Genomic DNA, 23,738 nt, shown 5'->3' with positions numbered 1-23,738 from the left:
TCACTTGAACCCGGGAAGCAGAGGTTGCAGTGAGTTGAGATTGCGCCACTGCACTCCAGCCTGGGTGATAAGAGTGAAACTCTGTCTAAAAAAACAAAAACACAAAAACAAAAACAAAAACAAAAGCATATTATCGGAGCAAGAAAGGCTTGGTTGGAATATTGATGCTGACTTTGTTCCTTCCTAGGCTTGCATTCAGAAAATGTGCATAAATATATTAGTCTCATTAGGAGCTTTTTAAAAGTATTATACAGCTTGCTAAGAAGTAAATTTACATATTTTAACCGAGGTACATAATGGAAAATAGTGTCCAGTACATCACAGGAAATACTTCAGTGTTCAGAGAATAAGTAAGGCAAAAACAGGTCCACAAGTCCAGGAGCCAGCCTCCCCTTACTGCAAGGCCAAGTCTTACGCTGTTGGAGAGAAACACGTCAGACACCAGCAATGTGAGACCATGCTCCTAGGTGGCTATGATGAATCAAGACAAAAAAAGGGCATTCTGTAACCATGTCTTTAAAACTGGTGAAAGACAGCATGTTCCAAATCATAAACATGACCCAAATTCCCCTCTTCTCACTAATATGACTGAGTGGTATTTCTCATGAATTACGTTTACCTCCACTCCATTCCTTTTCCCTTCTGGATAAGAACAATTATGATTACCAAGTTTAGAATTAAGTTTACCTCATCACTGCATCAAATACAGACAATCATCTTGCTTCCCTGAACATAAATCAATCAACCTGGCCAGGCGCGGTGGCTCATGCCTGTAATCCCAGCACTTTGGGAGGCTGAGGCAGGTGGATCACAAGGTCAGGAGTTTGAGACCAGCCCGACCAACATGGTGAAACCCCGTCACTACTAAAAGTACAAAAATTAGCCGGGTGTGGTGGTGTGCACCTGAAATCCCAGCTACTCTGGAGGCTGAGGCAGGAGAATTGCTTGAACCTGGGAGGTGGAGGTTGCAGTGAGTTGAGATCGCACCACTGCACTCCAGCCTGGGCAACAGAACAAGACTCTATATCAAAACAAACAAAAAAAAGAAGTCAACCAACCTATAACAAGCACAAAACCTGTAAGAAATTCTTCTGAGCACCCTCTTACTGATACATCACACAGTCCTTTATGGTTTGTGGTCATGATTATTATTACAATTTATTACACCCTCTTTGACAACAGGTATGGTCTCTGCAGTCTTTAGCAAGAGAGCACACAAAATAGCATGACTTAACTTTTGGTATTATGAGTAGATGACAAATTACTATGAAGATAAAAGTTGAAACTATATAAGCATGAAAAGTAAAATTTACATGAGGAAAAAATTCCTTAAGTTGTATGCACATGGTTAACGCTGACTTCACAGTGTCTTAACAATTTGCCAAAATTATAAACTTGATGTAATCCAAGACTGAAGACAGTTAATAAACTGTTTTGAAGAAACACGTACACAAGTCTTGTTTGAATAAAAAATACGTATTAGTCACATATAATCAAACAACTGAAAATGAACTGAGGCATTACATTGAGCTATGGGTAACAGGAAACACTTGAAATTTCCTGATAGAGGAAAGTGCTTATTCTCACATCAAAGTCCTGGGTGAGGCCAGTCACTGCACAGTACAGCAGAAGAACAAGCTCCCCTCTGGTTGGTTTTGACAGCAGCATGGTAGCTATCAGGCTGAATCAAGAATACAGTCACTACTAGTATAAACAAAGGTGCTTACTATACAAATTAGACCTTATGCCAGTTCAGTCTACAGACTAGGGGAGTCAGAGCATCACAGAATATTCCCAACCAGGACAGTCTGAATTAGTTGCCTAGTACACACATAATAATGTCTGAAGGAAAACCAAAGTGTGGATGGATCTTCAACGTGGGGCTTCTGGAGACCTGTGTGGAAACCTATCACCTCCGAGAAAATTAAAGTCAAGTCATTTTGAAGATACTCTTGATTGGCAACCCAAAGAAGCAGGAAAATGGGATGGAAGCAGGTGTCCATACAGCCTGTATTCACATGGCTGTCTCCCTGTATTGTGCTTCCAAACCATGACTAATGCCTCCTTAACTTACTTCCAAATCTCATGTAAGATCGGTTACTGGTGAATTGTATCATGGAATAACAAATGGAATGGATTCTGGGAAATCTAGTTCCTAACCTACCAACACTGACATAACACAATCCAGAGATGCAACTCCAACTCTAGGTTTTACTGTCCTATCACAAGTGTCTCGTAATTTAAAGCCAATTATCTTACAGGGTCTTTCTCCACTGTGAATCCTTCCATGTAGTTGAAAGAAATAGAAAGGACTGAAGGCTTTCCTGAATTTCTTACTTTCACGGGGTTTCTCTATGTGACTCCTTTCACGCTCATGAAAGAACTGGGACAACTGAAGGGTTAGGGTTAGGGTTCTCATAGGGTTTCTCTCCAGTATGAATTTTTTCATGTACTCGAAAGTAAGTGGATCGACTGAAGGCTTTCCCACATTGCTTACATTCATAGGGTTTCTCTCCAGTGTGAGTTCTTTCATGGATTCGGAAGTAACTGGAACGACTAAAGGCTTTCCCACATTTTGTACATTTATAGGGTTTCTCTCCAGTGTGAATTCTTTCATGTTTTCGAAACGAACTGGAACAACTGAAGGCTTTCCCACATTGCTTACAATCATAGGGTTTCTCTCCAGTGTGGGTCCTTTCATGGATTCGAAATGAACTGGGGAAATCAAAGGCTTTCCCACACACCTTACATTTATAAGGTCCGTTGCCAGTGTGCTTTATCATGTGTCTTCGAACACTTGCGAGACAAGTCAAAGCCTTCCCGCATTCCTTACATTCAAAAAGTTTCTCTCCGGTGTGAGTCCTTTCGTGACTTCGAACAGAACTGGCACACCTAAAGGCTTTACCGCACTGTTTACATTCGTAGGGTTTCTCTCCTGTGTGAGTTCGTTCATGGATTCGAATGTACTTGGAACAACTGAAAGCTTTTCCACACTGCTTGCATTCATAGGGTTTATCTCCAGTGTGAGTCCTTTCATGTATTCTAATGTAACTGGAACAACTGAAGGCTTTCCCACATTGCTTGCATTCATAAGGTTTCTCTCCAGTGTGACTTCTTTCATGTATACGAAATAAACTGGGATAATCAAAGGCTTTCCCACACACCTTACATTTGTAAGGTACACCTCCCCTATGCGTTAACATGTGTCTTCGAATGCTTACAAGAGAAATAAAGGTTTCTCCACATTCCTTACAATCATAGGGCTTTCCTCCAGGATGAGTCCTTTCACGTACTGGAAAAGAGCGATGATAACTCAAGGCCCGTCCACATTGGTTACGTGTATACGACTTCTTTCCATATTCCTGATATTCATTTGGTTCACGTCCAGTGTGATCTCTGATGTGCCTATTAAGGGATGAAGGACCCATGCCAACTTCTCCACACACACTGCTTTCACACGGTTTTACTCCAGGAGTTTTCTTGTTCAGAATACCATCTGGAATCTGGCTGAAGGTTTCTTCACCTTGACCACTTTCTTTACTTTCACAGAGTCTTTCTGGAATATGACTTGTTGGAAAAATGAGAAGTACATTATTAATGTTTTGTTTATAAATGATTTTATATTTATTAATAGGTATTAGACTTAGATATACTTTTTTTTTTAATACAGAGACAGAATCTTACTACGTTGCCCAGGCGTGAACCCTGAACTCCAAGGCTCAAGGGATCCTCTCACCTCTGCCTCCCAAAGTGCTGGGATTACAGGCGTGAGCCACCACGCCCAGCCTTGGACTCACATTTTTAACATTACCAGAGAAAGTGTACGTTTTATGCCTGTCTTAATTGTTTGAACATGAATGGACTAAATGGTCTGCAATAGATCACAACCATACCTATTATCAAAAAATGATATTCATGGCCAGGCACAGTAGCTTATGCCTGTAATTCCAGCACTCTGGGAGGCCAAGACAGGAGGATCACCTGAGGTCAGGAGTTCAAGACCAGCCTGACCAACATGGAAAAACCGTGTCTCTACTAAAAATACAAAAAAAAAAAATAATAATAATTAGCCAGGCGTAGTGGAGCATGCCTGTAATCCCAGCTACTCGGGAGGCTGAGGCAGGAGAATTGCTTGAACCCAGGAGGCAGAGGTGCAGTGAGCCAAGATCATGCCATTGCACTCCAGCCTGGGCAATAAGAGCGAAACTCTGTCTCAAAAAAAAAGAAAGAAAGAAAGAAAATTATATTCATGGCTAGGTGTGGTGGCTCACATCTGTAATCCCAGCACTTTGGGAGACTGAGGCAGGTGGATCACCTGAGGTCAGGAGTTCAAGACCAGCCTGGCCAACATGGTGAAACCCCGTCTCTACTAAAAATACAAAAAATTAACCAGGCGTGGTGGCAGGCGCCTGTAATCCCAGCTACTCGGGAGGCTCAGGCAGGAGAATCGCTTGAACCCAGAAGGCGGAGGTTGCAGTGAGCCAAAATGGCGCCCTTGCACTCCAGCCTGGGCAACAAGTTGTGAAATTCCCTCTCAAAAAAAAAAAAAAGATATTCATATGAAGTTTCTTACTACTGTCTATAATTGAACTATTTTGCAAACACTGAACATCTATGTTACACTTAACTATGTTTTTGGAGAAGATTTTTTTTTTTTTTTTTTTTTTTGAGATAGAGTCTCACTCTGTCACCTAGGCTGGAGTGCTATAGCGCGATCTTGGCTCACTGCAAGCTCTGGCTCCCAGGTTCACGCCATTCTCCTGCCTCAGCCTCTTGAGTAGCTGGGACTACAGGTGCCCACCACCATGCCAGGCTAACTTTTTTGTGTGTTTTTAGTAGAGACGGAGTTTCACCGTGTTAGCCAGGATGGTCTCGATCTCCTGACCTCGTGATCCACCCATCTCGGCCTCCCAAAGTGCTGGGATTACAGGTGTGAGCCACCATGCCTGGCTTGGAGAAGATTTTCTAAAAACAAATCAGTGTGACGCTGGGCTTATATGTTGTTTGCTTGCTTTTAAAAATTCCTGCTGGGCACGGTGGCTCACACCTGTAATCCCAGCACTTTGGGAGGCCGAGGCGGGCAGATCACAAGGTCAAGAGAACAAGACCATCATGGCCAACATGGTGAAACCCCGTCTCTACTAAAAATACAAAAAATTAGCTGGGCATGGTGGCAGACTCCTGTAGTCCTAGCTACTCAGGAGGCTGAGGCAGGAGAATCACTTGAACCTGGGAGGTGGAAGTTGCAATGAGCCGAGATTGCGCCACTGCATTCCAGCCTGGCAACAGAGCGAGACTTCATCTCAAAAAAAAAAATTCCTAACAGCAGGAAATGCTCTCAAGGAACAGAGCTTTCTTTTGTGAGTGCAAATTACCTTATATTTCTCCTGGGAATTTTGAATGGGTCTTCAATGTTCTGGTCTTCCCATTGTTTTCCTAAAATTTAGACCCAGAAAAGTCATTATGAATTAGTACAAAATTATGAAAAAACTATTAGATTCTATATTCATAATTCCCTGTACCCATGCCTGGTTTATTCCCCAAAGTGTTAAGGAGCTAGAAACACTTGTTCTCTAGTTTGCTAAGTGAAGGAATATTGTCACCCTTACCTATAGAAGCCAGGTTCCTGAAGGTTTCCCGCATCACATCCCTGTAGAGATTCTTCTGGGAAGGATCCAGCAAAGCCCATTCCTCCAGGGTGAAGTTCACAGCCACATCCTCAAAGGCCACTGAATCCTGAAACATCCCACATGTGTGGAGGAGGAAGGTTGAGACGGACAGCACTGGGGGCCTAGATTTTATTTCCAAGAAGTTCTCAGGATGCTGTGCTTTCCAAACATTTATTTCAAGATCCCACAGTCATCAAACTTACCCTCTGTCTAGACTCACTTCCTTCCACAAAGCAATTCTGCTGCTAGAACTGAACTAGCAACAGCAGAATAGGAACATGCCTCTCTGATGGGAGAAGTATGTACTGCCTGGACCATCCCTAATGTCTCTCTGTAAGGTGGGTCTGTAGCACCTGTTGTAACACACATGTAGTGGCCGGGCGCAGCGGTTCACGCCTGTAATCCCAGCACTTTGGGAGGCCGAGGCGGGTGGATCACGAGGTCAGGAGATCGAGACCATCCTGGCTAACACAGTGAAACCCCATCTCTACTAAAAATACAAAAAATTAGCTGGGCGTGGTGGCTGGCGCCTGTAGACCCAGCTACTCGGGAGGCTGAGGCAGGAGAATGGCGTGAACCTGGGAGGCGGAGCTTGCAGTGAGCCGAGATGGCACCACCGCACTCCAGCCTGGGCAACAGAGCGAGACTCCATCTCAAAAAAAAAAAAAAAAAAAAAAGCAGTTGGACCCTTAACTTACATACAAAAATGAAATCAAAATGGATCAAAGACCTAAAGGTAACAGCTAAAACTAAACAACTCTTAGAATAAAATAGTAAAAATTATGCAAGCCATTTTTTTGGACTAAAATCCTATACTACTCCCCAACAAATGAGACCAAACCAAAATGGAGTCACTCATGCTAAGTGCCATGTGATCAAACTAAAATTTTTATAGCAGGTAGATCCTCAAACATACCCAGTTTTTCCCCAAAACAGGAGACTCACAGCAACCAATAGGAAAGGGCCCAGTCAATCTCAGCTGGCATAATAAGGACGTCCCCTCTGCTTTACCCTTTCAATAAAAGTAACCTGATGTTAACCAATCTGCTTTGCTGTTGTTGCTTCCCTTGTTCCTTACAAAAACCGCCCTTCTGTCACGCCCAGCGGGAGCTCTTATTCGATTTTATAGAATGGGATGGTACCCCAATTTATGAATTGCAAATAAAAGCCAACTGGATCTTTTAACTCTGTTCTAATTTTCCTTTTTAAACAAAAACACAGGGCAGAAGTTTCTATTGGGTTTGGCATTGATTTCTTGGATAAAATACCAGAACATGGTTCACAAAAGAAAAAAAGACAAATTTTATTTCATCAAAATTAAAAACTTGTATGGGCCAGGCAGCTGGGGGAAGAGGATTCCTTGAGCCCAGGAGGTTGAGACTGCAGTGAGCTGGGATCACATCATCACTGCACTCCAGCCTAGGCAACACAGCAAGACCTTGTCTCTAAATAAATAAATAAATAAATAAATAATTCTGTGTGTCAGAAGACACCATCAACACTGGGAAAAGGCAACCAGGGAATTGTAAAAAGTATCAGCAAATCATGTATCTGGCAAGGTGTTAGTATCAAGAACATATAAAGAACTCCTATGACTCACAACAAAAATCAACCACTCCAAAGAACAAATGTGGGCAAGAAGGTCAAGAATTTGGGGTCAGGCACAGTAGCTCACACTTGTAATCCCAGCACTTTGGGAGGCCAAGGCGGACAGATCACTTGAGGTCAGGAGTTGAAGACCAGCCTGGCCAACACGATAAAACCCCGTCTCTACTAAAAATACAAAAATTAGTCAGGTGTGGTGGCACACACTTGAAGTCCCAGCTACTCCAGAGGCTGAGGCAGGAGAATCGCCTGAACCCGGAACGTGGAGGTTGCAGTGAGCTGAAATCACGCCACTGCACTCCAGCCTGGGCAACAGAGCAAGACTCAATCTCAAAAAAGAAAGAAAACATTTCAACAAAGAGTTCAGTGATCTAATTGGCTATTATTAGCAAGTCATGAATCGAGAAGCATCCCATCTATGAAACAGAAAGGCGTTCCATAAGTTTGTTGATCTAAAAGGAAGAAACTTAGGCAAAATCAATATAAATGGACAGTCTATTGGGGCCAGAGCTGAGGACTGCAAACCAGGAGTACAGATTCAAGTTGCCATGACTATATACTCTAATTAGCAGCAGTTACACGAGGTTTTGTTGTTGTTTTTAGACACGGTCTTACTCAGTCACCCAGGCTGGAGTGCAGTGGCATAATCACGACTTACTGCAACCTCGACCTCCCTAGGCTCAGATGATCCTCCCACCTCAGCCTCCACAGTAGCTGGGACTGCAGGTGCACACTACCACATCTGACTAATGTTTTATTTTTATTTTTATTTTTTGAGATGGAGTGTCGCTGTCGCCCAGGCTGGAGTGCAGCGGCGCAATGTCAGCTCACTGCAACCTCCGCCTCCTGGGTTCAAGCGATTCTCCTGCCTCAGCCTCCTGAGTAGCTGGGACTACAGGCACACACACCACCAAGTCCAGCTAATTTTAGTATTTTTAGTAGAGATGGGGTTTCACCATGTTGGCCAGGATGTACTCGATCTCCTGACCTCGTGATCCGCCCGTCTTGGCCTCCCAAAGTGCTGGGATTACAGGCATGAGCCACTGCACCTGGTCTGTTTTATTTTTTTGTAGAGACAGGGTCTCACTATGTTGCCTGAGCTGGTCTCAAACTCCTGGGCTCAAGCGATCCTCCTGCCTCAGTCTCCCATAGTGCTGGGATTATAGGCGTGAGCCTCTATGCCCGGCCACACGTGGATTTTTAAAGGCAAAAAGGGGACAAACGGAGTGGGCTGATACAAAGTTGTTGGGAATTCCCAGTGGTTTACAGAAATAATATTCATTAATGACGGGCTATATACACCGTTATGCTATAAGGTGTAGGATATGATGTCTGTGTGGCATTAGGTTTGTTTATAGCTAGTTGTAACAATAGCAAGCAGTTCCAAGAGATGAATACATAGCTCATAGGGGGTAGTAGAACATGATTGCTGTCTCATTTGAATGCCTCTGGGCCTAACTTGAAAGAGCTCACATTATTCAAATGAAAGTTCTTTGCTTTCTTCAAATTGAGTAGAGGAGATGGGCTTTACAGGCAAAAAAGGGGTGAAGAAAGCAGAAATAAAAACAAAAAGGGCCGGAAGCGGTGGCTCACACCTTTAACCCCAGCACTTTCGGAAGCCGAGGCGGGCAGATCACGAGGTCAGGAGATCAATACCATCCAGGCTAACATGGTGAAACCACATCTCTACTAAAAATACAAAAAATTAGCCAGGCGTGGTGGCATGTGCCTGTAGTCCCAGCTACTCAGGAAGGTGAGGCAGGAGAATCGCTTGAACCCAGAAGGCAGAGGTTGCAGTAAGCCGAGATCGCGCCACTGCACTCCAACCTGGGTGACAGAGCAAGACTCCGTCTCAAAAACAACAACAACAAAGTGTTATATCATTTCAAAATTATTTTCCTTATAGGACTAAAGCAGAGCTGACTTCCTTATCATGTTGACTCAAGTTAGCTGGGACCCTTCTGATTGGCTACTATGAATCCCTGGTGTTTCAGAAAACTGGCCTATTTTAAAGTTTAGTATGATTATGTGGCACCCTCCATGAGACGCCATTCTGGTCTGGGCTGTTTGGGCCTAGTGCAGAAGCTTAGTCCAAAACAATGGCCTCCCATAAATTGTATTTAACAATACATACAATGAGATTTTTTTCTGAGACAGGGTCTTGCTCTGTTGCCCATGCTGGAGTACAGTGGTGTGATGTCAGCTCACTGCAGCCTGGACCTCCCAAGGGCTTACGCAACCCTCCCACCTCAGCCTCCCAAGTAGCTGGGACTAGGGGCATGCACCACCACAAGTGGCTAAATTTTTTATCTTTTGTAGAGATGGAGTCTCACTATGTGGCTCAGGCTGGTCTCAAACCCCTGGGATCAAGGGCTCAAGTGCTCAAGTGATCCTCCTGGCTCAGCCTCCCAGTGCTGAGATACAGGCATGAGACACCATGCCCGGCTTGCGATATTGTTTAGTACTTTTATCCAGGACAGGCAGTGGCTGATGCTTGTAACCCCAACACTTTGAGAGGCCAAGGCAGGAGAACTGTGTGAGCCCAAAAGTTCAAGACCAGCCTAGGCAATATAGTGAGAGTCTGTGTCTACAAAAAAAATTAAAAATTTTTATTTGGTGGTGGTGGTGCATGCCTGTAGTCCCAGCTACTCAGGAGGCTAAGGTGGGAGGATCCCTTAATCCCTGAAGGGTTGAGGCTGCAGTGAGCTATGATCGTGCCACTGCACTCCAGCCTGGGTGACAAAGTGAGACTCTATCTCTAAAAAAACAAAAAAGACATCTGTCACATGCTATAAAATGGATGAACTTTCAGCACATTATGCTAAGGGAAATAAGCCAGTCAAAAAATATGTATTATATGGTTCTTCAATAACTCCTGTGAGGTTGTCAAACACATAAAAGCAGGAAGTGGATGGTAGATGCCAGCCAGTGCAAGGGGGGAAAGGAAGTTGCTGTTCAATGGCTATAAATTCTAACTTTTATAAGATGAAAATTTTCTGCAGAATAGTTACATGAGATAAGTATAATTAACACTACTGAACTGTACACCTAATTATGGTTTAATTTTCTGTTATGCATTTTTTTACAATTAAAAATTATTTTCAAAAACCCAAACAAATAGATTTTTAAATGGGCAAAGAATTTGAATAGCCATTTCTCTATGAAATACGCAAGTTGCCAAATGGCACATTAAAGCCAACCAGGGTTAAGAATTGGCAGCAACTGGCCAGGCGTGGTAGCTCACACCTGTAATCCCAGCACTTTGGGAGGCCAAGGCGGGCGGATCACAAGGTCAGGAGTTCAAGGCCAGCCTGGCTAACACAGTGAAACCTCGTCTCTACTAAAAAATACAAAAAAATTAGCTGGGCATGGTGGTGGGCACCTGTAGTCCCAGCTGCTTGGGAGGCTGAGGCAGGAGAATGGCGTGAACCCAGGAGGCGGACCTTACAGTGAGCCGAGATCGCACCACCGCACTCCAGCCTGGGTGACAGAGCCAGACTCCGTATCAAAAAAAAAAAAAAAAAAAAAAGGCAGCAATTGCTTGAAATCTCATAAAGTAAACAAAAACCCTGAAGCTACCTGAGCCAACAGATTATGGCTGAGACATATGATAGACCATCTAAAGCCTGGGAAGAAAAGCTGAGGAGAAAAATTTCTTTCAGAAATTAGGATACTCAAAAAAACCCAGGTATGCTGGGGAATTGAGAACGCCCCCTTCATGCCCAGGAAAGAACGCATTTCCAGAAAAGACCTTTTCTGGGCTCAGAAGAATTCAAAAGAATTGAACAAAAAAGAATTGCTTGAACCCAGGAGGCGGAGGTTGCAATGAGCTGAGATTGAGCCACTGCACTCCAGCCTGGGCAACAGAGCGAGACTCCAACTCAAAAAAAAATTCAAATCTCACTTTTCAACGAAAACAAAATCATAAAGAAGACAGAAAAATATGGCTCATCAATGGGAATTGAGATAAACCATCTTTGAGAATCCCCAGTTACTGCGCTCACTGGACGAAGACTTTAAGCAACTGCCTTAACTATGCTCAAAGTAGTAAAAGACAACCATGGAGAAAGAAATAAAGAAAACTAAGAAAAGGATGCATACGATAATATCAACAAAAAATTACAGGCACGGTGGCTCACGCCTGCAGTCTCAGCACTTTGGGAGGCCAAGGTGGGCAGATCACAAGGTCAGGAGTTAGGGGCCAGCCTGGTCAACATGGTGAAACCCCGTCTCTACTAACAATACAAAAACATTAGACGGGCGTGGTGGCAGGTGCCTGTAATCCCAGCTACTCAGGAGGCTGAGGTAGGAGAATTGCTTGAACCCAGGAGGTGGAGGTTGCAGTGAGCTGAGATCGTGCCATTGTACTCCAGCTCTGGGCGACACGGCAAGACTCAGACTCGGGGGGAACAAAAAATATATATATATAATTTTTTAAAAGACTACACAGAAAGTATGGATCTGGAAGATGCAAAGCACAACTAAAATGAAAATTTCTCTATAGGTGTTCAATGGCGAATTCGAGCAAGCAAAATAAGAATCAGCTAACTTGAAGATAAAATTAACCACCTTGAAGAAAGAAAAAATAAATTTGAGAGAATAGGAACAATTGTTGGAGTTTGGTTGCACAACAAGGTAAGTATAGTTAACACTACTAAGCTGTACACAAAAATGCTTAAGACGGTAGATTTTTAATTGTTTTTATAGCCACAATTAATAATAATAAATTGTTGGACATGGTGGCTCACGCCTATAATCCCAGCATTTTGGGAGGCTGAGGTGGGCACATAGCTTGAGCTCAAGAGTTCAAGACCAGCCTGGACAACATGGCGAAACCCTGTCTCTACAAAAAATACAAATATTAGCTGAGCATGGTGGCATGCCCTCTAGTCTCAGCTACTCAGGAGGCTGAGGCAGGAGGATGGCTTGAACTCAGGAGGAGGAGATTGCAGTGAGCCGAGATGGCACCACTGCACTCCAGCCTGCGTAATGGAGCAAGACCCTGTCTCAAATAATAATAATAATAATGTTATTGTAATAAACCAGCAAAAAACACATTGATTAGAAAATGGGCAAAATTGGCTGGGCATGCTGGAACACACCTGTAATCCCAGCTACTCAGGAGCCTAAGGCAGAAGGATCTCGAGCCCAGGCGTTCAAATCCAGCCTGGGCATCATAGCTCTTTCCAAAAAAAAGTGAAAATAAAAATAAATAAATAATAAATGGGCAAAGAACTTGAATGGACATTTCTCCAGGATATATACAAATGGCCAATAAGCACATACAAATATGCTCAACACCACGAATCATTAGGGACACAGATTTTATACAATGTAATTTCAAATGGCTACTCACCACTTGAATAGCTTTTGTCTCATGTAAAATATACACTAACAAAAAGATAAATCTTTAAAATTGTTATTTATTATTCTATGGAAAATTTAAACAACTAAAATATTATAGCTGCTTCAAATCCAGCACGGGGGGGACATAATTGAAGATAATGTCAATTGGAGAGGGGAAGTTGACATCTGGGATTGTGGCAAGGGAAACCAGAAACTTAGGAACTTATTTTGAGCTTAATATGGTTTGGCTGTGTCCCCACCCAAATCTCATCTTAAATTGTAGTTCCTATAATCCCCACATGTTGTGGGAGGGACGCGGTGGGGGGTAATTTAATCATGGGGGTAGTTACCTCCATACTGTTCTCATGATAGTGAGTTCTCACGACATCTGATGGTTTCGTAAGTGGCTTTTCCCCCTTTTCGCTCTGCACTTCTCCTTGCTGCCACCATGTGAAGGACATGTTTGCTTTTCCTTCCATCATGATTTAAGTTTCCTGAGGCCTTCGCAGCCATGCTAAACTGTATGTCAATTAAACCTCTTTCCTTTATAAATTATCCAGTCTCAGGTATGTATTTATTCGCAGCGTGAGAATGGACTAATATAGTAAATTGGTACTGAGTAGTGGGGTGCTCTGCCGTAAAGATACCTGAAAATGTGGAAGCAACTTTGGAACTGGGGAACAGGCAAGGGTTGGAACAGTTTGGAGGGCTTGGAAGAAGACAGGAAAATGTGGGAAAGTTTGGAACGTCCTAGAGACTTGGAGGGCTCAAAAGACAGGAAGATGTGGGAAAGTCTGGAACTTCCTAGAGACTTCTTGGATAGCTCTGACCAAAATGCTGGTAGTGATATGGACAATAAAGTCCAGGCTGAGGTGGTCTCAGATGGAGACGAGAAACTTGTTGGTAACTGGAAGCAAAGGTGACTCGTTACGTTTCAGCAAAGAGACTGGCGGCATTTTGCCCCTGCCCTAGAGATCTGTGGAACTTTGAACTTGTGAGAGATGACTTACGGTATCTGGTGGAAGAAACTGCTAAGCAGCAAAGCATTCAAGAGGTGACAGAACATTAAAGTTTGGAAAAATTGCAGACTGACAATGGAACAGAAAAGAAAAACCCAGCCGGGCATGGTGGCTCATGCCTGTAATCCAGCACTTTGGGAGGCTGAGGCGGGCGGATCACCTGAGGTCAGGAGTTTGAGAGCAGCCTGAGCAACATGGAGAAACCCCTTCTCTACTAAATATACAGAATTAGCTGGCCGTGGTGGCACATGCTTGTAATCCCAGCTACTCGGGAGGCTGAGGCAGGAGAATCGCTTGATCCCAGGAGGTGGAGGTTGTAGTGAGCCAAGATTGCGCCACTGCACTCCAGCCTGGGCAACAAGAGTGAAACTCTGTCTCAAAAAAAAAGAAAAGAAAAGAAAAACCCATTTTCTGGGGAGAAATTCAAGCCAGCTACAGAAATTTGCCTAAGTAAGGAGAAGCCAAATGTTAATCGCCAAGACAATGGAGAAAATGTCTCCAGGACACATCATAGAGCTTCATGGCAGCCCCTCCCATCACAGGCCCAGAATCCTAAAAGGAAAAAATGGTTGGTTTCCTGGGCCTGGTCCAGGGCCCCTTGCTGTATGCACCCTAGGGACTTGGTGCCCTGTGCCCAGCCACTCCAGCCATTGCTAAAAGGAGGCAAGGTACAATTCGGGTCATGGCTTCGGAGGGTGCAAGCCCCAAGCCTCAGCAGCTTCCATGTGGTGTGTTGGTCCTGTGGGTGCACAGAAGACAAGAATTGAGGTTTGGGAACCTCTGCCGAGATTTCAGAGGATGTACAGAAACGCCTAGGTGTCCAGGCAGAGGTGTGCTACAGGGGCAAAGCCCTCATGGAGAACCTCTGCTAGGGCAGTGCAAAGAGAAATGTGGGAATTGGAGCCCCCACACAGAGTCCCCACTGTGGCACTGCCTAGTAGAGCTGTGAGGAGAGGGCCGCCATCCATCCTCAAGAACCCCAGAATGGTCAATCCACTGACAGCTTGCACTGTGCACCCGGAAAAGCCACAGACACTCAGTGCCAGCTGTGAAAGCAGCCAGGAGTAGGGGCTGTACCTTGCAAAGCCACAGGGGCAGAGGTGCCCAAGGTTGAGGGAGCCCACCTCTTGCATCAGCGTGACCTGGATGTGAGACATGGAGTCAAAGGAGACTCTTTTTTTTTTTTTTTGAGACAGAGTCTGGCTCTCACCCAGACTGGAGTGCAGTGGTATGATCTCAGCTCACTGCAACCCCCACCTTCTGGGATCAAGCAATTCTCCTGCCTCAGCCTCCCGATTAGCTGGGATTACAGGCACGTGCCACCATGCCTGGCTAATTTTTCGTATTTTTAATAGAGACAGGGTTTCACCATGTTAGCCAGGATGGTCTCGATTTCCTGACCTCGTGATCCGCTTGCCTCGGCCTCCCAAAGTGCTGGGATTACAGGCGTGGGCCACCGCGCCCAGCCAAGACTATGTCAAAGCTTTAAGATTTAATTACTGCCCTACTGGATTTGGGACTTGCACAGGGCCTCTAGCCCCTTTGTTTTGGCCAACTTCTCCCATTTAGAATGGGTATATTTACCCAATGACTGTATCTAGGAAGTAGCTAACTTGTTTTTGCTTTTACAGGCTCATAGGCAGAAGGGACTTGCCTTGTCTCAGATGAGTTTGGACTTGTACTTTTGAGTTAATGCTGGAATGATTTAAGACTTTGGGGGACTGTTGGGAGGGCACGATTGTTTTAAAATGTGAGGACGTGAGATCTGGGAGGGGTTGGGGGTGTAATGATATGGTTTGGCTGTGTCCCCACCCAAATCTCCTCTTGTAGTTCCCATAATCCCTGCGTGTCACGGGAGGGAGCAAGTGGGAGATAATTTAATCATTGGGGTGGTTACCTCCATGTTGTTCTCATAATAGTGAGTTTTCATGAGATCTGGTTTTATAATGGGCTTCCCCCACCTTTACTCTGCACTTCTCCTTGCTGCTGCCACATGAAGAAGGACACGTTTGCTTCCCTTCCACCATAATTGTAAGTTTCCTGAGGCCTCCTCAGCCATACTGACCTGTCAATGAGATCTCTTTCCTTTATAAATTACCCAGTCTTGGGTATGTCTTTATTAGCAGCATGAAAACAGACTAATACAGAGCCCTGGAAAAACTAGGCTGAAGAGGCTGGGCGCGGTGGCTCATGAGGTCAGGAGTTCAAGACCACCCTGGCCAAGATGGCGAAACCTTGTCTCTACTAAAAATACAAAAAAAATTAGCCAGGCGTGGTGGTGGGCACCTGTAACCCCAGCTACTTGGGATGCTGAGGCAGAGAATTGCTTGAACCTGGGAGGCACAGGCTGCAGTAAGCCGTGATCGCACCACTGCACTCCAGCCCGGGCGACAGAGCAAGACTCCAGCTCAAAAAAAAAAAAAGAAGGAAAAACTAGGCTGAAGAGGTCTCAAGTACTCCTTCCTTCACCACACTTGAGTCAAGCTCCTCAGAGCCCTCTTTTTGACTAGGGCTTGGCATTGGCCTGCAGAAGTCAGTTTCAGCAAGAATCCCTCTAAGGTAGTTTATAGAGACTCCTCCTACCTTAATATCCAATCAAGTTCTTTTTCCCCCACCTATGAGACCCAACCAAGTTCCATTCTCTCCCTCACCTTGTCCATTGGCTATAAATCCAATAATATTCCTGCTGCATTCAAGGTTGAGTTCAATCTCCCTCCCCTATTACAGCTGTCATGACTCACTGTAATTGTGCTTAATAAACTTTTCCTTGACATTCTTAACAAGTTTCCAGTGCAATCTCTCTTTAACAGGGAACAAGGTTGTAAACTTGAGACCCTGGTTCATATATCTGAAATGCATAGGTGGTGACAGGCTCCCTCCCACTGGAGATGAAGGAGCTGGGAACCACACATGCCATTCTGCTGGGCCCACCCAAGTCTGAATCCATGGAGGGGGAGGGTGTCCTGAGAGTACCTCCCACCCACAAACCCAAAACACCAGGCTCAGATTTCTCTCCAGATGGCCACTCCCTGTTGTCACCCCATGATCTGGGTGAGATCCAGGATTGCAGGTGCACAACTGCCCAGAGAGAGGTCCAGGAGGTAGACTGCCTCCTATAGTGATGGGACAGGATACCTGGGAGTTCTGGCTGCCAATTCAGCCCCTACCCTGATGGAGTGTGATGGAGGGGACTGAGACTCAGGCTGCTTCTGGATACGACTCCCCACCAGACACAGGATTTGCAAGTCGTTCTTCCACTTGGTGAATTATCTTTTCAAGTTCTTGGTGTCCTTTGAAGAACAAAAATTACCAATTTTGATGAAGTCTAAACTTTAGTTAGTAACATACTGGCTCACCAATTCTGATCATCATCATATATGATACATTGGTTCATCAATTATATGATATATATGATATCATATTTATGTACTTTGGGAGGCCAAGATGGGAGAATCACTTGAGCCCAGGAGTTAGAGATCAGCCTGGACAACATAGTCCATCTACAAAAAAAAAAATTAGCCAGGTGTGGTGACGCACACCTGTGGTCCCAGCTACTTGGGAGGCTGAGGCGGCAGGATCACTTGAGCCCTGGAGGTCTAACCTGCAGTGAGCAGTGACTGCACCACTGCACTCAAGCCTGGGTGACAGAGCAAGACGTCGTCTCTTAAAAAAAAAGAAAAGAAAAAAAAGAAAAGTAGGGGAAAACAATCACCTGTGGAGGAGAATATGGACTCTGTGTATTATCTGTTCAATTTTTCTGTCAAACTACAACCGGTCTAAATAATAAAGTTTATTAAGTAAAATAGTGAATAAAATACCATTTCATGGAAGATTCATGGCTATGTGAAATAGACAGATGACATACAATATAACATATAGGATGATATCACTTGCACAAAAAACAGACTTAAAAATAAGGCCAGGCGTAGTGGCTCACACCTATAATCCCAACACTTTGGGAAGCATAGCCGGGTGGATTGCTTGAGCCCAGGAATTCAAGACCAGCTTAGACAGCATGGCAAAACCCCGTCTCCACAAAAAAAAAAAAAAATACAAAAATTAGCTGGTGTGGTACTGTGCACCTGTAGTCCTAGCTTGTTGGGAGACTGAGGTGGGAGAATCGCTTGAGGCCGGAGGCAGAGGTTGCAGTGAGCCAAGAGCGCCACTGCACTCCAGCCTGGGCTACACAGTGAAACTCCATCTCAAAAAAAAAAAAAAAGGCTAAGAATAGCCAAGATGTTGTACAAAATACAGTTAGGGTTGTTAACAGACTGAATGTTTGTATTCCACCACCATCCCCTGCCCAAAATTTCATTTGCTGAAATCCTAACCCCCAAACTAAATGCAGAAACCAGCATGCATGAAACAAACAGGCAAAGAAACCACAAAAAACCCTTTTTGGCATAATATTAATGGTAATAACTTACTAAAAATTCAAAAGAGGAAAAGCCAAGCAAAATTCAGCCTAATGACAAATAGATGGTAAAACTATTAAGAACCACCTTTTAAAAATGAGGACCTGGTCACCTGTGGGTACAGACGGGAGATGAGATCAGGACATACCAGAAATGCCCAACGCCCATTTATGAACCTGGGTAGTGAGTCCACAGGTGCTTCACACACCCCACTCTCCTCTCCTCACAGTGTGGAAATGCTCCCTCCTCCAGGGTCTCGATTCTCACCAGCAAACACTTACTCAGAGTCAGGTGAAGGTTCTGATCTCTAGTGTCTTTTTTCATATACCATTTCTGACACCAAATGTGTGGTGTTTGCTGAACACAACCAAATCTCCAATTCTCCAACACCAATTAAGCATTCAAATCAATTCTGACACTACCCAGAGTTAACCGGGACCCCACAAGTTCAGGGCTCATTACCATAACAGTGCCCCACTGCAGATGCCAGTCACAAGCCCCAGGGATCACCCATACTTCTCAGCAACTGCATATAAATCAGAAATGGCCAAACGGAAGGGATGGATGTAAGGGAAAATGGCGGCAAAGATTGGGCAGGTAGGTAATCCTGGAAATAGCTATGGATATTCTGCAGGAGCAGGTTACACAAAGGAACACTCTTCTCATTATGACTTAGATGACACTGCTTTTTTACCTATGGCAAAGCCATACACAGATTAGAAATTCCCTTTATTTTCCTCACAATTGATTAGCTGAACAGCTTTGTCTTCAGTGATCAGTCAGAACAAAGTACCTGTTAACAAAACTTTGGTTAAGTTTTTTCTCCTTCCTCCAGCCCCTGAACTTTGACCCACCCTCAGCCTGAGCCTATATACAACCCCTCTGATGACCCTCCTAAGAAGAGACTGCCTTCAGGATCTAGGTGGGATTTTGCACCCTGCATCCTGCCTTCTTCCTCCCACCTTCTTTCTCATCATTTGCTCCTCCCTACGAAAGAAAATCCTTTTCTGCATAAACTTTGAGATGCTTGCAGATTTTTTTTTTTTTTTTTTTTTTTTGAGACAGAGTCTCACTCTGTCCTCTAGGCTGGAGTGCAGTGGCGCGATCTCGGCTCACTGCAACCTCTGCTTCCTGAGTTCAAGCGATTCTCCTGCCTCAGCCTCCCGAGTAGCTGGGATTACAGGCACGTGCCACCATGCCCGGCTAATTTTTGTATTTTTAGTAGAGATGGGGTTTCACTATGTTGGTCAGGCTGGTCTCAAACTCCTAACCTTGTGATCTGCCCGCCTCGGCCTCCCAAAGTGCTGGGATTACAGACGTGAGCCACCGCGCCCAGCCTGAGATGCTTGAAGATTTTCTACTTGGTGCCTTCTCCCCTTTCAATCATCCTTTAGAATAAAGTCATTCCTGTCTGGTGTGGTGGCGCTCCCCCCCAACCCCCATAATCCTGGAATTTTGGGAGGCTAAGGTGGGAGGATTGCTCAAGGCCAGGAGTTAGAGACCAGTCTGGGCAACATAACAACATCCTGTCTCTATTAAAAAAACTTTTTAAAATATAAGCCAGGCATCATGGCACGTGCCTGTAGTCCTAGCTACTTGGGAGGCTGAGGTGAAAGAATTCCTTGATCCCAGGAGATCAAGGCTACAGTGAGCTATGATCGCACCACTGCACTCCAGCCTAGGAGACAGAGTGAGACCCTGTCACAAAAAAGAGATCACTCCTTACCTAAATCCAGATTTGTTTCATTAGAAACATCTACAAACAGACCCAAGATAATAGCAAGTACATTCTCAGAAAGGCATCACCTCAACCACCTCTGCCTATAAATCCCCAGCTTTCCAGGGCTCTGAGCTTCTCTCACTATAAAGGGCTCCACCCAAGGTCAGTTGTGAGCAGCTGGGACACTGCAGGGGAGGCTCCCTAGCAGAACAACTGGGCCTATAATGTCCTCTCTTTGAAGGCTCAAGATTGGCCTTAGTTTGAAGTCACTGTCTGCTGTCTCTGTTTCCCAGGCAAGGTTATGCACTTAATTTTCAATGAGAAAATACCCAGGGTTTGAAGATTCCAGCAAAATCACTCCAATTCACTGTTTATAGCAAGGAAGGAGATTGTAAGGCACTTATATTTCATACCTTAACAGAAGAAGTATAAGTATCCATCCTCTTCAGACAATAAACATGTTATTTATTCTTTCTGTGGTAACAAATCATGTACTAAATCATATTGGAACACTTCTAGGACTTACCAAGTCCTGTCCTATTAGGACTTAGCATTAAACTCTGATGTCTAGATAACAGGAAGAGAACAGTTATCCACTGTCACAAGTTTGCCACCCTGCAAAGCAGAGGAATTGATGTTTTGGTGAATCTCTGTAATTCACCAATTTATTTGCTACACTGTGGAAATGTACGCATTTTTCTGCAGTCATGATAGAAGACAGTTTTTCTCTCTTTCTTTTCCTTAGTATTCCCAACACTAAGCCCTGGAATTCCGTTTGAAATCACCACGCCCCACCCCCCCCCCGCCCCCAAAAAAATAACATACTTGAGAAACTTAGTACACTTGCTTTGGGAAAGAAAAAAGTAATAATTTTTTTTTTTTTGAGATGGAGTCTTGCTCTGTCACCCAGGCTGGAGTGCAGTGGCACAATCACAGATCACTGCAAGCTCCGCCTCCCAGGTTCACGCCATTCTCCTGCCTCAGCCTCCCGAGTAGCTGGGACTACAGGCACCCGCCACCATGCCCGGCTAATTTTTTGTGTTTTTAGTAGAGATGGGGTTTCACCATGTTAGCCAGGATGGTCTCGATCTCCTGACCTCGTGATCTGCCCACCTTGGCCTCCCAAAGTGCTGGGATTACAGGCGTGAGCCACCGCGCCCAGCCGTATAAGTAATAATTTTTAACAAATATAAGACTAGATATTTAATGTTTTCTGAAATCCACTTCCTTCTCGCCTCTTTGGAAAACTGTCTATATTTCAGTGTCTACTGATGAAATACATTTATAGTTACTTAAAAAAAAAAACTGAAACTGCAGTAAGTGAACAAATCTTTTGCAGGGGACAAACCCAGGAAGGGGCTGCACTAACCGGGAACAGAGGTACGTCTGACTCAAGTTTCAGACCATTCTTTTTTTTTTTTTTTTTGAGACAGAGTCTCGCTTTGTCACCCAGGCTGGGGTGCAGTGGCGTGATCTCGGTTCACTGCAACCCTTGCCTCCCAGGTTAAAGCGATTCTCATGCCTCAGCCTCCCCAGTAGCTGAGATTAGAGGCACCTGCCACCACACCCAGCTAATTTTTGTATTTTTAGTAGAGACAGGGTTTAGCCATGTTGGCTGCGCTGGTCTCGAACTCATGGCCTCCAGTGATCTGCCCACCTCAGCTTCCCAAAGTGCTGGGATTACAGGTGTGAGCCACTGCGCCCGGCCTAGGTCAGGTCATTCTATCACCTGGGATATCACCCATCCCCTAACCTGCTCACTGAAGGGCTCAGTGACCACCCTTCCAAGAGACATTGCATTTTGCCCCCGTCTGCCTGAAGTACATTTTGCTTTTCAGGTTCTTGCATCACCTCAATGGGATGGGTTTTCCTGTCCTTGGGATAAGTTTTGTCACTTCACTAGTCTAAAAGAATCCAGAGGGCAAGAATCATATCTGTTTTTCCCCTCAATACCATCATCCATTTGGCTGGACACAAATGTGTCCCCCAAGGAATGGGATCTGGAATTAGGGGTAGAAAAGCTGAGTGTCCCAGGGGGTGAGCTTTGAGAGGGAGGGGATATCAAGAGATTCCTCCGACCCCAGGACACCCAGCTCCTCCACTAAGGGGCCCCACCCCGTACTTCAGGCTGTCCAGTGGGAGCAGGCTGATATTCACCAGACCCTTCAAGAGATCTGGCTGCTGTGGGCATCTTATGTCAGCCCAAACAGCCCTGAAGCCCAGGACCAGGAAAGGAGGATGCTCTGAAGACACATCACAGTTTAAAGTTTCCAAACGGGAACCCCAACCCAAAGACACTGTTTTTTGCTTTTTTATTTTAGGGTCCGGGTCTCACTATGTTGCTCAGGCTGGTCTCAAACTCCTGGCCCCAGGTGATCCTCCCGCCTTGGCCTCCCAAAGTGTTGGGATTACAGACATGAGCCATGGCGCCAGGCCAACCAAAAGACATTCTGAGAACATCCCTGTGCCTAGGATAGAGAAAAGAAGAAGAGGCACAAAGGCTTTTTTACAGCAGGGTCTCATACATGTATTCTCTGCTTTCCTCTCCTGTGAAATGTTCAGAAATAGAAAGCAAATATTTTTAAAAGACCAATCGATTGCTCCTTGAAAAAATAATACAAATTAATTAGTTTGAAATGTGCAATAAAGGACAAAGAATTGATAATGTCGTGACTGGAGTTACCTTTTGGGAATATGGTGAAAGAAGTGGTATCAAGAATTATTTGCAAGCCCCAAATAAAGTCAGGCTAGGGGAACAAGGTCAAGGATTTGGGACCCTGTCCCCCTGGGGAGTGTTAAAATAATTAATTAGGAGACAATTAGAGGGCTGTGGCTATGGTGTCCTGGTTTCCTAGCCAAGGAAACAGAAATCTAAGTCAAATGAAATTCTTTTATTTGATTTTATATTTTAAAAATTTGTAGTAGTTTTTTGGTCTCAGTCTGAATATGTTCATTTAAAAAAAATTAACAGAGACGGGGTCTCGCTATACTGCGAGGCTGGTCTTCAACTCCTGGGCCCAAGCGATCCTCCTGTCTTGGCCTCCAAAAGCGCTGCGATTACAGGCGTGAGCCACCGCGCTCCAGCCTCAAATGAAATTCTTATAAATTACCATTTATAAGGAAATAAAATTTAGCGTTAATAAACCACAACCACCAATCCACCTCTGACTACATAAGCAGAAAATATCCACCTGGATAGAGCAAATAAGGCGACTACATAACTGTCACCAACCAAGTACTGAATTTGGTTCGCTTCCTCCTGCACCTTACAGCCTTTCCTTCCATTCCCTCCAACGGATCCCCAAGCCACAAACCACGACCGGGAGCTTCTCCATCGATGAACCGCTGTTTGCTCAAATAAACTCTTAATTTTTAACGGGAGAAAGGCGGGACTGTGGGGGACGGCCACAGACCGCAGCTCCTGTCACACGAACCCCACATCCAAGGCGGGATTCCCCCCATGACCCTCCCGCGGCCCCCGCACCATCTGGGGAGACGCGGGGCTGCGGGGCCGCAGGCGTCGCGCAGGGACAGGACAGGACGCCCGGGGTCCCAGCTCCTGGCCCAGCCCCACCTTGCGGCCGAGGGAACTCGGGTCCCAGACCCCGGAGACGCCGCAGGGAGGCCTAGGTCCCTCCACAGCCTGTACCGGCCGGTTCCGGCCGGTTCCAACCAGCCCCTCCCCCCGGTCTGGGGACGCCTGGCCCCTCACACGCACCATTTCTCGGCTTCCAGGTGTCCCGGCGTCCTCCCTACGACTCCCGCGACCTGTACAGGTCACGGCGCGACAGAAGCTACGGCGGAGACACCTTGGGCCTCTCGGAGAAACGGAGACGCGAGCCCGGGCGGGGGCGGACGCCAGAAACAAAGGCTCCGTAGGGAGGCGCAGGCCCTGCCCTCCTCTCCCGGGCGCATCTGAATGCACAGTTGGCAGGGCCCCGCCCCGGCGCCCCTGATTGGATAG

The 23,738-nt window shown here is 45.2% G+C and overlaps 1 protein-coding gene across 11 annotated transcripts; it reads right to left on the bottom strand.

The window, feature by feature from the left end:
* Positions 1 to 1,125: 1,125 nt before the first annotated feature.
* ZNF627 (zinc finger protein 627) lies at positions 1,126 to 23,726 on the bottom strand. 11 transcript variants are annotated; one of them, XM_063657867.1, is made up of 6 exons: positions 23,493 to 23,685; positions 16,775 to 16,929; positions 12,971 to 14,378; positions 5,610 to 5,736; positions 5,376 to 5,436; positions 1,126 to 3,567 (listed from the first exon to the last, which is right to left on the bottom strand). In XM_063657867.1, the coding sequence occupies exons 3-6, from the start codon at positions 13,100 to 13,102 to the stop codon at positions 2,373 to 2,375; spliced, it is 1,515 nt and encodes a 504-aa protein (XP_063513937.1). In that variant the 5' UTR covers positions 13,103 to 14,378; positions 16,775 to 16,929; positions 23,493 to 23,685; the 3' UTR covers positions 1,126 to 2,372. The 11 variants fall into 11 exon arrangements, with proteins under 11 accessions (XP_063513937.1, XP_063513940.1, XP_054320006.2 ...); XM_063657870.1 differs by lacking the exon at positions 5,376 to 5,436; XM_054464031.2 differs by lacking the exon at positions 12,971 to 14,378.
* Between the last annotated feature and the right edge of the window lie 12 nt (positions 23,727 to 23,738).

Source organism: Pongo pygmaeus, chromosome 20 (assembly GCF_028885625.2).
Source record: "Pongo pygmaeus isolate AG05252 chromosome 20, NHGRI_mPonPyg2-v2.0_pri, whole genome shotgun sequence".
NCBI lineage: Eukaryota > Metazoa > Chordata > Mammalia > Primates > Hominidae > Pongo > Pongo pygmaeus.
The sequence above is the reverse complement of the archived record's forward strand: the minus strand, read 5'-3'. Positions and strand labels throughout refer to the sequence as shown.

Coding starts and splice junctions, on each gene's coding strand:
- ZNF627 (XM_063657867.1), bottom strand. CDS start 13,102: ATGATGGAAGGAAAAGCAAACATGTCCTTCACATGGTGGCAGCAAGGA. Junction 5,737..12,970: donor ATCATGAGAACAGTATGGAG/GTAACTACCCCC, acceptor GGGATGTTTCAG/GATTCAGTGGCCTTTGAGGA. Junction 3,568..5,375: donor ATTCCCAGGAGAAATATAAG/GTAATTTGCACT, acceptor TTTTCCAACAAG/TCATATTCCAGAAAGACTCT.